Source organism: Papio anubis, chromosome 12 (genome assembly GCF_008728515.1).
Source record: "Papio anubis isolate 15944 chromosome 12, Panubis1.0, whole genome shotgun sequence".
In the NCBI taxonomy this organism is placed as follows: domain Eukaryota; kingdom Metazoa; phylum Chordata; class Mammalia; order Primates; family Cercopithecidae; genus Papio; species Papio anubis.
In genome coordinates, this window is record NC_044987.1 from 57,230,544 (window position 1) to 57,244,841 (window position 14,298).

General features: G+C 49.3%; 1 protein-coding gene across 2 annotated transcripts; it reads right to left on the minus strand.

Moving 5' to 3' along the window:
• Window positions 1–1,470: 1,470 nt before the first annotated feature.
• Window positions 1,471–8,952, minus strand: B3GNT6 (UDP-GlcNAc:betaGal beta-1,3-N-acetylglucosaminyltransferase 6). Of its 2 annotated transcripts, XM_003910449.5 has the most exons (2): window positions 8,822–8,952; window positions 1,471–3,883 (listed from the first exon to the last, which is right to left on the minus strand). In XM_003910449.5, exon 2 carries the CDS (start codon window positions 3,881–3,883, stop codon window positions 2,729–2,731), a length of 1,155 nt encoding a protein of 384 aa, XP_003910498.2. In that variant the 5' UTR covers window positions 8,822–8,952; the 3' UTR covers window positions 1,471–2,728. The 2 variants fall into 2 exon arrangements, with proteins under 2 accessions (XP_003910498.2, XP_031508952.1); XM_031653092.1 differs by lacking the exon at window positions 8,822–8,952 and having other exon boundaries at window positions 1,471–5,255.
• Window positions 8,953–14,298: the final 5,346 nt, after the last annotated feature.

Consider the following 14,298-nt stretch of genomic DNA (forward strand, 5'->3'; position numbering starts at 1 on the left):
GGCCTCCCAAAAGTGCTGGGATTACAGGCTTGAGCCACCACGCAGGGCTGTTTCCCTGGAATTCTTACGTTGAAATCCTAGCCCTGAAGGTGACGAGGTGAATCTGGGCCGCCGTAAAAGAGGCCGTGGGAGCTCGCTTGCCCCTTCCACCATGCAGGGACACAGCAAGAAGGCAGTGAGGGATGGGCCCTCGCCAGACACCAAACCTGCCGGGACCTTGACCTTAGACTTCCCAGCCTCCAGAACTTCCAGAGATGTTGCTTGTAAGACACTCAGTTTATGGTATTTTTGTTACAGCAGCCTGAACAGACTAAAATACTAGTAGGGCAAGGCTGCTGTAGCAGAGTAGACAAATCTCAGAGGCTCAAAAATCATAAACGTTTTGTCTATATTGTCATGTCCATAATTTTTTTTTAAAGCATAAAAATTTATTTTGTCTTCCTCAGTAGTCTTAGCTGAGTATTCCAGGTTGGTCCCCGGGCTGCTCTCAGGAACTCAGGAATCCTCTTGTTTCTCTGCCTTCCTCTAGGCCAGTGGTTCTCTACTAGGGTGAATTTGCCCACCAGGGTACGTTTGGCAACATCTGAAGATACTTTGGGTGTCATGACTCGGGTTGTGACACTGGTATCTAGTGAGTGGAGGACACGGATGCTGCTGAATGTTTCACAATGCACGGGACTGCCCCCCACAACAAAGAACTGTCCTGCCCCAAATGTCAGTAGTTGAGAAACTTCCACTTGGGCCTGGAGTGTTGTCCTCACTTGCAAAGTCCGAGCTGGGTCCCAGGCCCAGCCATGTTCCAGCAAATGGGAAGGAGGAAGAGTGCATAGTCAGGCCCAGGTGCCACAGTGATCCTCCTCATCCATTCTCCCCCATCCATGAGGGCCTAGTCACAGGGCCACATCTAACTGCAGGGGACAGGGTGCTGGGAAATGGAGTCTAGGTGAGTGCCCAGGAGGAAGGGGGCAGCCGACTCAGGTGGGCAGCTGGCAGCTTCCCCTATGGGCATCCTAACTGGTGCAAGAGACATCAGGATGGTGGTGATTGGAGGACATTTCGGTAACCAGTTCAGAGCTTGTGCAAAATGCAGAAGCAGGAGAGAGCTGGACAAAGCGCAGGCACTGCCAGCTGGATGGAGGCCAACAGTGGGAGGGAGGGGACAGTGAGTAGCACCTGGGTGGCAGGAGCCTGAAATGCAGGACTGAGGAGTCTGGTCTTTGTCTTGAAGGCAGGGAAGGACCTTTGACCAGTCTCCTGACTTTCTGCCCAGGCTCTTTCCTCCCAAGGTGAGTCTCTTGTGTCCATCTTACATAGTTGGGACATTGCTGACACACTTCTGCCTGCCCATAGGCCGTTTCCTTGATTTTCTATGTCGCCAAGATGACTGGCAGCTGCTGGAGGTCAGGACCACAGCCTGGTTCTCAGAGTCCCAGGCACCAAGTTCCCACTCACCCCTGCAAACTCTCTCTCTTTTTGAGATGGAGTCTTGCTCTGTCGCCCAGGCTGGAGTGCAGTGGCACGATCTTGGCTCACTGCAACCTCTGCCTCCCAGGTTCAAGCGATTCTCCTGGCTCAGCCTCCCAAATAGCTGAGATTACAGGCATGAGCCACTACGGCCAGCTAATTTTTGTATTCTTAGTAGAGACGGGGTTTCACCATATTGGCCAGGCTGCTCTCGAACTCTTGACCTCGTAATCTGCCCGCCTTGGCCTCCCAAAGTGCTAGGATTACAGGCGTGAGCCTTCTCACCTGGCCCCACACTCTTACACTGCCCACCTCAGTCTTACATCCCCCACCTCCCCAACACAATTCTACACACCTGCCTCCACAGATTCCCCAACAATGGTCTCCATGTTCCCATCAGCGTTTCTCCACTTCGGACTCCGTGGAACTCCCTGCTGGGTTGTCCAAGGCCCACTGACCCTAAGTTCCAGACCCTGGCAAGGAGCCTGTCTCTGACCCATGGGGGTGAGTATTGGTGGGCAGTACCCAACCAGGTCATTAGCTTTGGTTGGGGTGAGTTCCTGGAGGGGACCACAATGGTGTGCTGTCTGGGAACGCCATGGCCCTGGATTAGTCACTGTCTGACCAGGCCTCTGGTTTCCACTTTGCACGGTGAGGATTTCTACCTCACGGTGTACTGGGGCAGTAGTGGGAGGAAGGCCGCCACAGGCGCCTCAGTTGCAGGTTGGCTGACTTCTGGCGGGAGGGGGAAGCGGGATCCTCCTGACCACTGTCAGCCCAGCTCCACTCACTTGTAGGGGAAACAGTGGAAATGGCAACTGACATTTGTAGGCACAAGGCAGGGGACGCTGATCCTGGCTCCCACGCTCCCAGGTCTCCCTTGCTTCACTGCTCACGAGGACCCGAGTGTGGGAACGAGGTGCCTGGGAAGGCTTGCAGAGAAGGCAGTGGAGCTGGGTTTTCGAGGATGAACAGTCTAGCCGAGCGGTCCTCAGGCCTAGCCGCACATTCACATCACCGGAGGAACTTTAAAAATCCTTAACATGTCTGGGGCCACCCCAGACTAATCAAATAGAAACTTCGGGAGATGGAGCCAGGATGTAGGCATTTTCCACACCCCCCACCCCAGCTGATTTCAGTGTGCAGCTGGGGTTCAGGTGCACAGAGCTGGGCAGGACGTATGGCACCCAGGGCGGGAAAGCTGCCTTCTCAGCATGGACACCGTCACGGGTGGAGGCCCGGGGCTGAAGCCGTCCACCCGGCCTCAGGAGACCCGGTGTCCCCGGTCACAGCTGAGCGTGGGGCTGTGCAGCGCCTTCCACATGAGCAGCATCTCATAGGGCGCGAAGCGGTGCACCAGCAGCAGCTCGCGGTACATGCAGGGGTCGAAGGAGGACTGCTGCGCGCCAGGCAGCTGCACGCCGAAGGGCCGGATGCCCTCGTGGCCGCTGGGCGCCAGGCCGGCGCGCTCCAGACACATGCCCATGTAGGCGTCGTCGATGGGCAAGAGCGGGGTGTGGAGGGCGGCCGCGCGCAGGGCCCGGGCCGTGAGGCTGGACAGGAGGAAGCCGCCGCCGCTGCAGTATACCGGGTAAGCGGACCCAGGGAAGAGCTGCGGGGGCACGAAGTACTTGCTCCAGCTGTCGCGGATGGGCACGGAGCCCTCCATGAGCTGGCCGGTGAACAGGTGGCGGCCCGGTGGCTGCGCCTGCAGGAAGCGGACTACGTTGGCGGTGTGCACGAACACGTCGTCGTCGCCACTGAGCAGGAAGCGTGCGTGCGGACAGCGCGCAGCCAGCCAGTCGAGCAGGTGCAGGTGCTTGAGCGTGAGGTTGAGGAAGGTGTCCGCGAAGGACCACTGCAGCACATCGCCGTGCTCGCGCGCCTCCAGCGCCACCAGCTCCGCCAGCCGCTCGGCGCGCGCCTCGTCCTCGGGACCGGGGGTGCCCAGTAGGAAGAGGCGGCGCACTGGCCACTCGCCGTAGCTGCGCTCCTGCCCCCAAGTGCGCCGAATGAGCTCGCGTCGCTCGTAGTGCGCAGGCGCCGACTTCACGGCCAGTAGCAGAAAGACACCGCGGCGGCTGGCGCACTTGGCTGGTGCGTCCCAAAGCAGCGGGAAGTGGCGGCAGTGGCGGTACCGCAGGAAGTCCTGGATGCGCGCGGGCAGCTGCTCGAAGTTGGCCGTGGCATTCGCCGAGGCGTTGGCCACGCACGGGGGCCCGGGGGTGAGCGCCAAGGGAGCGTCGGTGGGACCCTCTGGCGTCTCCTCCTGCTGGGACCTCTCCTCCAGCAGGGACCTCTCCTCCCGCGGGGACCTTGGAGCCTGGAGGAACCACTGCTGCAGTGCCAAGAAACTCACGCCCACCAGGAGGCAGGCCAGAGTCTTGGGAGTCAGGGACCTGCGGCAGGGAAAAGCCATCTGTGGGGGAAACCGAGTCAGAGGTGAGCCGGAAGTCATCTCTGACACCGGCGGGACGCCACCCGTGCCCTGTCACTTCTCTCCCAGAACCCAGCTCCAGCCCCTTCTCAACTCTGCTGTTAAGTGGTAAAAAGGAACCAAAATCCAAGATTACACTGATGGTCTCTGGTCTCCCACACTGGATCGTTCCTGTGACCTTCAGATCTGTGTCTCTCTTTGCCTCCTGACAACACCGCCCCACAACCCGTCACATAGGCCCAGTGGACTCATCATCTGAGTCTCCATTCTTCCCCTGAACCCATACCCTGCTATTCCCACCTCCGTTCACCTGACTACTCCAGCCAGAAACCCCAGCCTTCTGCCTTGTCCTTCTCAGCTGCTACCTGCTCTCTGCATCTTGTTGATTCTGCACCCTACCTCCCTCTCACTTATTGCCTCTTCTCCACCTCTGTCCAGCCCATATCCTCTCTAATCTCTTCCCTTCGTTGCCACCCGAGTCAAGGAAGCATAAGGTGATAGCACTGGACTCAGACCCAAAGCCAAATTCTGCCTTCCCCACTTCCATCTGCACCATCTGAACAGTCAATTCCAATGGCTGGGTCTGAGTGTTCTCATCTGTGACACAGGGTTAGTGAATTCCTACTGCAGGGCTGTTGTGAGCATGAAATGAGCATGAAGTGGCCAGTGACTGGGTGACACAGGTGATAGGACCTCATGGGTGAGATGACCTCCACAGCATCCTCTAGCTCTGCCTCCTCATTCTACCTGCTGGTATTATTTGCTGTTCCCAAACATTCACTCTCAGGCCCTCTCCTGTATGTAGCCTGCCTAGGTGCACCTCAGGTCTGGCCTTCATGAAGACCCCCAGGATGAATCCCAGGTCAGAACCATCTTTCTCGTATTTAACTGTGCCCTGCTAAAAATTCAGTCACTTCAGGTTCTGCATCTCAGACCATTGGCTATTTATTTATTTATTTGAGACAGGGTCTTACTGTGTCACTCAGGCTGGAGTGCAGTGACACCATCATGACTCACGCAACCTTGACCACCTAGGCTTAAGCAGTCCTCCCACTTCAGCTTTTGGAGTAGTTGAGGCGCTCTACGGGAGCACGCCACTACACCTGGGTAATTTGTGTGTGTGTGTGTGTGTGTGTGTAGACAGGTTCCCACTATATTGCTCCATCTGGTCTTGAACTCCTGGGTTCAAGTGATCCTCCCACCTCAGCCCCACAAAGTGCTGGGATTACAGGCATGAGCCACTGTGCCTTGCTCCCACTCTCTCCTTAAAAACAGTCGCCACACTCTCCTAACTTTCCTCCTTTCTTTTTGACCATGTTTCTCAGTTCCCTTTGCTCAGTTCCCCCTCTCTAATAACAACCTCCTCCCCCTTCTCCCCTTCCTTCCCCTCCTCCCCCTCCTCCCTCCTCTCTCCTCCTCCTCCTCCACCTCCACTTCTTCTTCCTATTTCTTCCTTTCTTCTTCTTCTTCTTTTTTTTTTTTTGAGTCACGGTCTCACTGGGTAACCCAGGCTGGAATGCAGTGGTGTGATCGTGGCTCACTGCAGCCTGCACTTCCCAGGCTCAGGTGATCCTCCCACCTCAGCCTCCCAAATTGCTGGGACCACAGGCCTGTGTCACAGTGCTTGGCTAATTTTTTCTATTTGTTGTAGAAACAGAGTCTTGCCATGTTGTCCAGGCTGCTCTCAAACTCTTGGACTCAAGTGATCCTCCTGCCTTGGCTTCCCAAAGTGCTGGGATTACAGGTGTGAGCCACCGCACCTGACCTCTCTAATAATAACCTTTAATAGTGGAAGGCCTCTAGGGCTCTGTCTTAGACACTCATTTCACCTTTGTCCAAGATGATCTCCTTCACTGTTAGGACCTCCGAGCTTCAGAGCCACACATCCATCCAGCGCCCTGACTTAACAGCTCCATATGGCTGTCCACAGCCACCTTGGATGCGACTTGAACTCTCATCTTCCTCCCCTGAGCTGTCCCGGAGTGCTGCCATCCACTGGGTTGTTCAAACCAAAAACCTTGCTTGACTCCCTCCTTCCGCTCATTTCCCCACCCAAGCCCTGACGATTCTCTCTTCTGCAGTTTTCATCAACATGCTTTCATTCTCTCTATCAACAGGCTGATCCAAACTTAACATCCCCGCCTCACATGAAGTAGCGTCCTGCCTGGCGCCTCTACACGCTGTCTTGTTCTCAGCTGACCTCTCCCCTCCCTTTGAATTATGTAGATTTATGTGCCACTCCTCATGCTCTTTTCCTTAGCTTCCCTGTGATCCACCTGGCCTTTCCCTCAGCCCAGTGAGACCCTCAGACTGCCAGACCTCTTCCTACCTCGGAGCTTTTCCTTGTGCTGTTCCCCTTCATAGATTGACTTCTCCCTTCCTCCGTCTGCTTAAGAACTCAGCCTCTGGGTCTGCTTGACAAGGCATATTCTTGGGGAAGCTTGAATGAAGCTCAGAGGAGACCAGGTACCCTGTTAGACATTCTCAGCATATGATTTGTTTAAAGGTTATCTTCCCTCCTAGGCTGTAAGCATTTTAAGGGTAGGGATCACAGCGGTGTTCACTGTTGCATCACCAGCGCCCTGCATAGGGTAGGAGGTTAGGACAGCCGAGTAGTAGGAAATGCTGGCTGCCTGGATTCAAATTCCACTGCCACTGCTTTCTAGTGTCATGATTTTGAGCATGTTGAGACTTAAGCTCTCAAATACTTGCCTCTGAAGAGTTACTGTGAAGACCAAATGATAATGTGTGTAAAGAATTTACTATGGTCCTTGGCACATAGTATTCAGTAAATATTATTTGTTAGGATTATCAAGGTACTGATAAATATTTGCTCAAAGACTGCTTTTCCAAGAGTATGTGCTCAATAAATACTTCCAGGTAGTTTGCACATAGGTGTTATCGCATTGAACCCTACTGCTTGTATATTACAGTCTGTACACAATATCGAGCCCAGAGTGGGCACAAAGCAGGCATTCAGCGAAACAATGGAGCAATTAACTAAAAATGCAAGTGTGAGAACCTTGCAAAGGTGTGGATGTAATCACCGAGTGCTGATTAGAAATACCAGAGTATTATATAGTATATTGCTCTTTATTTCTTCCTGCTTCTGTGTTAGAGGCACTGTGAGAAGAGGGTCTGTAAGATAAGCTATGTCTTTTTTACCTTCAACTATCTACTCACTGCATAGTCCTGTGCCTGGCACATTTGGGGAATGCAGTATTTTTTTTTCAATGAATGAAAGAATAAAAAAATGAATGAAAACAGAATTTGGAGTCTGAATAACTGGCTTTGAGCCCCAGTTTCTTTCCTGAGTTAATCTCCTAGGTTTCAATGTCCTCATTTGAAAAACTGAGAAAGTTAACACTCATTTTTCAATGAAATAAGGAAAGAATTCTGTTTATGTTAAAGTGCTACACAAATGCTAGTTAAAAAAATTAAGCATCCCTCATCATTTCTGGAAAGAAAAATAATCTCCTTCTTAATGTAACAATAAATCTTGTTTCAAAGAAATTTGCATTTACTCTGATAAAACGGATAGAAGATCTTGGATCACAGCCAACTTCTGATGTAAAGGAAAAGGTGTTGGGCCAGGCGCTGTTCCCGAGGGCGGTGCTGGCTCGCTCAGCTCTGTTCTTGGATGCTGCACTGTGTAGCCCGAGGGCTTTGACTTGCTGTGAAGTGTTGGACATTTATCTCTAGGATTCTTTTTGCTGGATCCCTTCGTTTCTCAAAGCAGTCTTCAGGCATCCTGGAGCCCATGCACCTTAAACTTTCCCAGCCTCTGCTGGCCCTGATCCCTTGTCTCTCAGGACTCAGCTCAAATACCACCTCTTCCAGGTCACCTCATGGTAAGTCCAGGTCAACAGAACCTGTCTCCTTGTTGATGTCACAGCTGTCGAGTAGCCAATTTGGTAAAGAGGACAGATCTGCCACTTACTCCACCCCTTTGAACCTCAGGTTGCTTGTTGGTGAGACTTTGGACAACTCCTTTATCTCAGTGTCTCAGAATTATGAGTTAATTCATGTAAGGCATTCAGAGCCTGGCATGTAGTAAGCACCGGAATAACATTAGCAGTTGGCTAACACAGGAGATCATCTTTTTATGGATGAAGTCTAGCCTTCTCACACAGTGTGGTATAAAGTTCCTCTTTATAAACTTTATAAAATTCCTCTGTGATCTTCTAACTGCAGGCAGTTCTCACTCTGTTTATTGCTCCACACATATTAACACATCCTGCCTTTGCAATACTATTCACTCTGCCTAGAATTCCCCCTTCTTTTTCTTTTTCTCGGCTCACTGCAACCTCAGGCTTCCGGGTTCAAGTGATTCTCCTGCCTCAGCCTCCCAAGTAGCTGGCATTACAGGTGTCCACCACCATGCCCAGCTAATTTTTATATTTTTAGTAGAGATGGGGTTTTACCATGTTGGCCAGACAGGTCTCAAACTCCTGACCTAAGGTGATCCACTCGCCATGGCCTCTCAAAGTGCTGGGATTACAGGCGTGAGCCATCTCGCCCAGCCAGGAATTGCGCCCCTTGTTTTCCCAGGAACTACTTTGGTCATTTCCTCCTCTGGTTTGATGCTGAGAGATGGATGGCTGGAACATAGATTCCTGGGCCACTCACCCACCCCCTACTATCCCAGGGCATTCCTGGAGGAATATTAGTATAGCAGAATATTTGTATAGCAAGAAAGGCAAACGTTTTATTAGCTATTGGGGCCTTGGCCCCAACCCTCAGCATGAAGCCCTGAGCCCTGGGGTCTGCACTGGACCTGTGCAGTAGGGGCAATTCTGTCCTCATTCCTCTCCGCTTGGCCTCCCCCGTTTCTTGCTTGGCACTCTGATGAGAGGGGAATGCAAAGAAGGAAAAATGCACTTCCTTCCCAATAGGAAGAAGCCCAGGCCCCCATCTTACCTGTAGTGTTGGAGAGAGAAGAAATAGACAGGAGCCATCCCCAGCCTGAGACTAGCCTTTAACCCCTTTATTTCACACACTGAGGTTCCACCCCAGGCCTGTGGCTTCATTCAGTCCTTTTGAATCTGACCAATCCATGACATCACCCCTCCTCCTTAGGGGTAGGGTGAAGAGGGGGAGGGCAGCTACAGGCTTCCTTAGCCACCGGTGACTGCCTGCTTCCTCTTTAAGCTCAAATGTCCTTAGAGTGTGGGTCAAATGAATCTCCTTGGAGGAGGATGTTCTCAGTGCAGTATTGTACCTGTGCTCCTGGAGAAGGTGCATCTTGTCTGTAAAGACAGTGTGTGATGATGGACCTCACGTAGAGGCCCCCTGTGAGTTGCCCAGAAAAGTGTATTGTGTGCCTTCAGAGGCAGAGGCAAACTGCCTGAAGGGCTGTGGAAATAGGCACAGAACATAACTGGTTGGCCACATCTGTAAGAGTAAAGTATTTATTAGTTGTTGATTGAATAAAATCAGTTTAATTTTAATATTAGGTATGGGGCCCTAATGGATGGGACCACAATGTTAAGTTGTAGTGATCCATCACAGGCTACCATATATAAACATTTATATATGTAAAATAGAGATAAAATCTATATTATATTTATATATATTACATTTTATATATTAAAACATACATATATTTAAAAATATAAATATATTAAAATGATGTAGATACATAAAAATATATGTATTTCTAGATTTGAGCATAGGCAAAATTGGGCTGCTAAATGGAGAAGTAGTAGGGGATAATCACCCTTTTTAAAAATAAGGTTTTTTATAATGAGTTTTAATCCTTGAACGGCTTGCTTTAACTTATATTGGGCCATATTAACTATAAAATGGGGGCTCATGGGGTCCCATTTTATCAAGCCAATTTGCAAATGACAAAGAGGCACTTTAATTTTAATTTATTATAATTATTAATATTGAAACAGGGTCTTACTCTGTCTCCCAGGCTGGAGTGCGGGGGCACTATCTCAGCTCACTGCAACCTCCACCTCCTGGGCTCAGGTGATCCTCCCATCTTAGCCTCCTGAGTAGGCACACACCATCACACATGGTTAATTTTTGTATTTTTTGTTGAGATGGGGTTTTGCCATTTTGCCCAGGTTGATCTTGAACTCCTGGGCTCAAGAAATATTCCTGCCTTGGTCTCCCTAAGCGCTGGGATTACAGGCATGAGCCACCATGCCCAATCTAATTTATTATTTATTTTGTCAAAGCAAATATGTCTAATAGCAGTGGGTATGTGAGCATGGGAAATTTAGGCAAGGCTACACTTAAATTGAGGCATACTCATTTAAAAATTTTTATATGTCGTTACCCTCTCAAGATTATAGGGTCAGAGTGTTTAAATTAGTGGGATCTCCAGGTATAACTTGAGCCCCAGTATTAAGTTCATGAATTTTTGACAATTAGGGCATTTTCACAAATGTTAAGTTAGAAACTGTGTTGTAGAGGCACAAAAACCAGTAAGTGCTGTTTTTAATCTTTTTGTTATATAAATTTTTAGTATATAAATTAGGAATCTTGAATTTCCAATTAAATCAAGTTATGGAAAATATAGCATATACACAACTTGCCATATATATAATGTATATTTATTTATTTATTTATTTGAGACAGAGTCTTGCTTTGTCACCCAGGCTGGAGTACAGTGGCTTGATCTCGGCTCACTGCAACTTCCGCCTCCTAGGTTCAAGCCATTCTCCTTCCTCAGCCTCCTAAGTAGCTGGAATTACAGGCGTGCACCACCACGCCCAGCTAATTTTTTTGTATTTTTAGCAGAGATGGGGTTTCATCATGTTGGCCAGGCCAGTCTGAAACTCGTAACCTCAGGTGATCCACCCACCTCAGCCTCCCAAAGTGTTGGGATTACAGGCGTGAGCCACTACACACAGCCTGTTTATTATATTTATATTAAAATATGTATATAATTTATGTATATACATTATAGTTTAAATTATGTACATTTATTCATATATATTTTATATAATTTATTATAATTTATACATACCTTTTATTTTTCTCTGTATCTAGGGGTTTGTTCATAAATCAATAAGTAATCTAAGGCTAGCATTATGTTTCCAAGACTTGGTGTTTGCACAGTACCTGAAGTTTAAAGTTCTAGGCTGGGCACGGTGGCTCACATCTGTAATCCCAGCACTTTGGGAAGCTCAAGTGGGTGAATTGCTTGAGCCCTGTAGTTTGCAACCAGCCTAGGCAACATAGTGAAACCTCCTCTCTATTAAAAAAAAAAAAAATCAGTCGGGTGTTGTGGTGCACACCTGTAGTCCCAGCTATTTGGGAAGCTGAGGTGGGAGGGTTGCCTGAGCCTGGGAGATTGAGGCTGTAATGAGCCACGGTAGCACCACTGCACTCCAGCCTAGGCAACAGAGCTAAATAAATAAATAAATAAATAAATAAATAAATAAATAAATAAAGTTTCTCTGCTTTTCTTGGAGTTGTAGCTGCCTAAAGCATTAGTCTCTCTTGTTTGATTTTTGTTGTTGTTTTTAAGGCTTTTAGCCAGCAGAAGCTGTGGGTGTTAATTTCAGCCTCTAGTTGATAACAGGAGAAGCAGGAGGAGGAAAGGGACTCACTGCCTCTAGGAAGGAAGTGCTATCTGGGATGGCCCCTACTGCCAAATAACCCGTTCATTTTTTATCTTTTTAAGTAAAAATTTTAGAATGGCTAGCATTTCTAGGTAACTAAATAGGAAGATCTTTCTCTCTCTCTCTCTTTCAGTGTTTGCCTGACAAATTCTTGGTGGTATCAAGTAGCCCCCTATTGTTTTGACTTTACAAATTGTTACTGGAAAAACTTTGGGAGTGACCTCCAGCATACTGGATTCACAGGCAGCTGCTTCCCTTTCCAGGGTGCCCTAATCGACATATGAGGGGTTGGGGTGGGGACCAGGAGCCACCACAGCAAAGAATGCAGCAAAGGAGGCACTGGCCTCAGCAGCCCTGACTCTTGGGAGACGCTATGGGACTCTGGTGAAGTGACTCCACCAGCGGCTAGGGCTAGGCAGTTAGATCCTTTCCCCGTCTCCACTTACTGACAAAGAGAGCTGAGTGTCAGATCACCCCTTTCTTTTTTTTTTTTTTTTTTTTTGAGACGGAGTCTTGCTCTGTCGCCCAGGCTGGAGTGGAGGAATGCTGCTCTCCTAGAGCATGACAGCCCTTGTCTCTCAGTAGTGAGATGGAGGTAGAGCTGCACTGTCCCGGCCGCCTCACTCTGGACACAAGGACTTCATCATTTATAGCCAATAGAGTCCTGACCACTACTGAGACCCCAGGTCATGGGGACAGCATGCCTAGCTCAAGGGGCAACACACCCCCAAAAGTAGCCCACTGTTTAGGATCCTCGTAATTCTCAGGAAGGGAGGCTGAGGTGGAAGGGAAACACACCTTCCTTGCCCTGTGACAGCTGCAGGGGACTCCAGCGGTTCAGAAGTTGTCTGTAGCCACTGCAGTTTCAGGTGATTCCCCAAGACAGCACCGACAGCAGCAGTAAGCAGATGGCAGAGCAGCGTGATGGAGCAGCCCAGACCCCCCGGCTGTGTGATACAAAAAGTTAGCCATTCACAGCAGACTTTGGGATTGTGTCCCAGCCGCAACCACAGTCCTGCCAACTACTACAGTTGTTTCCAGTGAAATTCTTTGTGTTTCTCTGTTCACTTAGCTGATGGCTGCTGCAGACAGTAGCTACCTTAACGGTGATAGAGAAATGTGAATAGTTTCATTCCAAACAGCATCCTCATAGCTTGGTGACTTAGTGACATTCTGTGAGAATGTTCATCTCTCATCTCTCGGACTCCTTGTCCCTCTTACTAATTTACATGGGGGAGGTGGCTGGATGAGAAGTTTGAAGGGGGAAGGAGGTGGGAGGAAGAGAGAGAGAAGGGGAGGGACTGAGTGCAGGTTTCTGATGGGGATGGTAAGATATATCTAGAGGATTAGGAAAACCCTAAGACTCACAGGCAACTTCATGGTGGGTGAAGGACTAAAAGGAGCTGGGAGTACTAATTAAATCTGAGAACAAATGAGGGCAAGAGAGCAGCCCCAGGGAGGGACAGAGGGACATGACCAGTTTCCTCCCAATCTGTGCCCCACTCATGAGAGTCCAGAGCAGGTTGACTGAATGACTAAATGAATTTTGTTGTTTTCTTCAAGCCCCCTAAAAACTAATCTTTTCTCCTTGGCAGATACATCTTTCAGGAAATTTGGGAATGATTTGAAGTGGGGAGAAAGTTAAATGGGGGTAAGGTTATTGGAATAAAATGAACAGACTTTAAGACAAACAGCTCTGACCTCTCCAGGAGGTTTCCGGAATGGCCAGGGAGGAACTTAGATGTATGTAGTGGGTGTGAGCGCCAAGCATGGCTTTGGAAAGGTGTGTACTGTTCAGAGACGGAATTAATGCACTTATGACGCCTTTTCAGCCTTCCCCTTTACCACGGGTGGGTGTTTTAATCTAGCAGAAAAAGTCTCAGTCCAGTGCATGTTCTGCCACACCCTAGGCTGAAAAACTGGGGCGGGATAATGCAGAAAAACCCGTCTCCACCTTGAAGGCAAACAGGTTCTGTGGGCACAGGCCAGCACCTGATGACCAGGAAGGGGAGAAGGCCGGATAGTCCCTTGTTCCAAGTTGCACTGGTCAGTGAGAGAGGGAAGAGGGGTTGACTCCTCTCGTTTGTCCAGTTTTGAGGTACCCCTACAGGCCCAGACCAGGCAATCTCATAGGAAAGATACCATTCAGAAACTGTTATGATTAGATTCACACTACACCATGGTGCTAACCCCTAAGACAATTCTACATTTCACAGATGTAGAACCCAAAATTTAGTTGTGACTTGGCCACAACCACACAGCTTTTCAGTGGAGGACCAGGATCCTAAGCTAGGTCTTCAGATGTCCCAAAAGGAGATAACTTTTCTAACAGTAAGTACCCTCTCAGGATTAATGCCAGTGGGCTCCAGCTTGGAGCCTGCTGTTTCAGTGCAGTGTCATGTCAGGGTTATTGCCTTCTACCCCTCAGCCATGTAGCTATCTCTGCTGATAGCCACTGTGTCTCCAGCCCAGCCACAGACATCCAGACTTTGAGGAACTAGAACCCAGGCCCTCACCCAGGCTTCCTTTCCAAGTGACTGGTGATTCTCTTTGGTTTGAGATGCTCTTGTCTTCAAAAATTCCTCTAGCTAATCCTTAAATGGTTTGGTTTCTAGGACTCAGTCTGAGACTCTCTTTTCTTCCGTGATCTCATCCACTTCCATTTCAATTAATATGTATGTCCATGATTCTTTTTTTTTTTTTTTTGAGACAGAGTCTTGCTCTGTTGCCCAAGCTGGAGTACAGTGGCACGATCTCAGCTCACTGCAACCTCCACCTCTGGGGTTCAAGCGATTCTCCTTCCTCAGCCTCCCAAGT

Excerpts from the sequence above, each read along its gene's own strand:
- B3GNT6 (XM_031653092.1), bottom strand. The coding sequence starts at position 3,922 with ATGACTTCCGGCTCACCTCTGACTCGGTTTCCCCCACAGATGGCTTTT.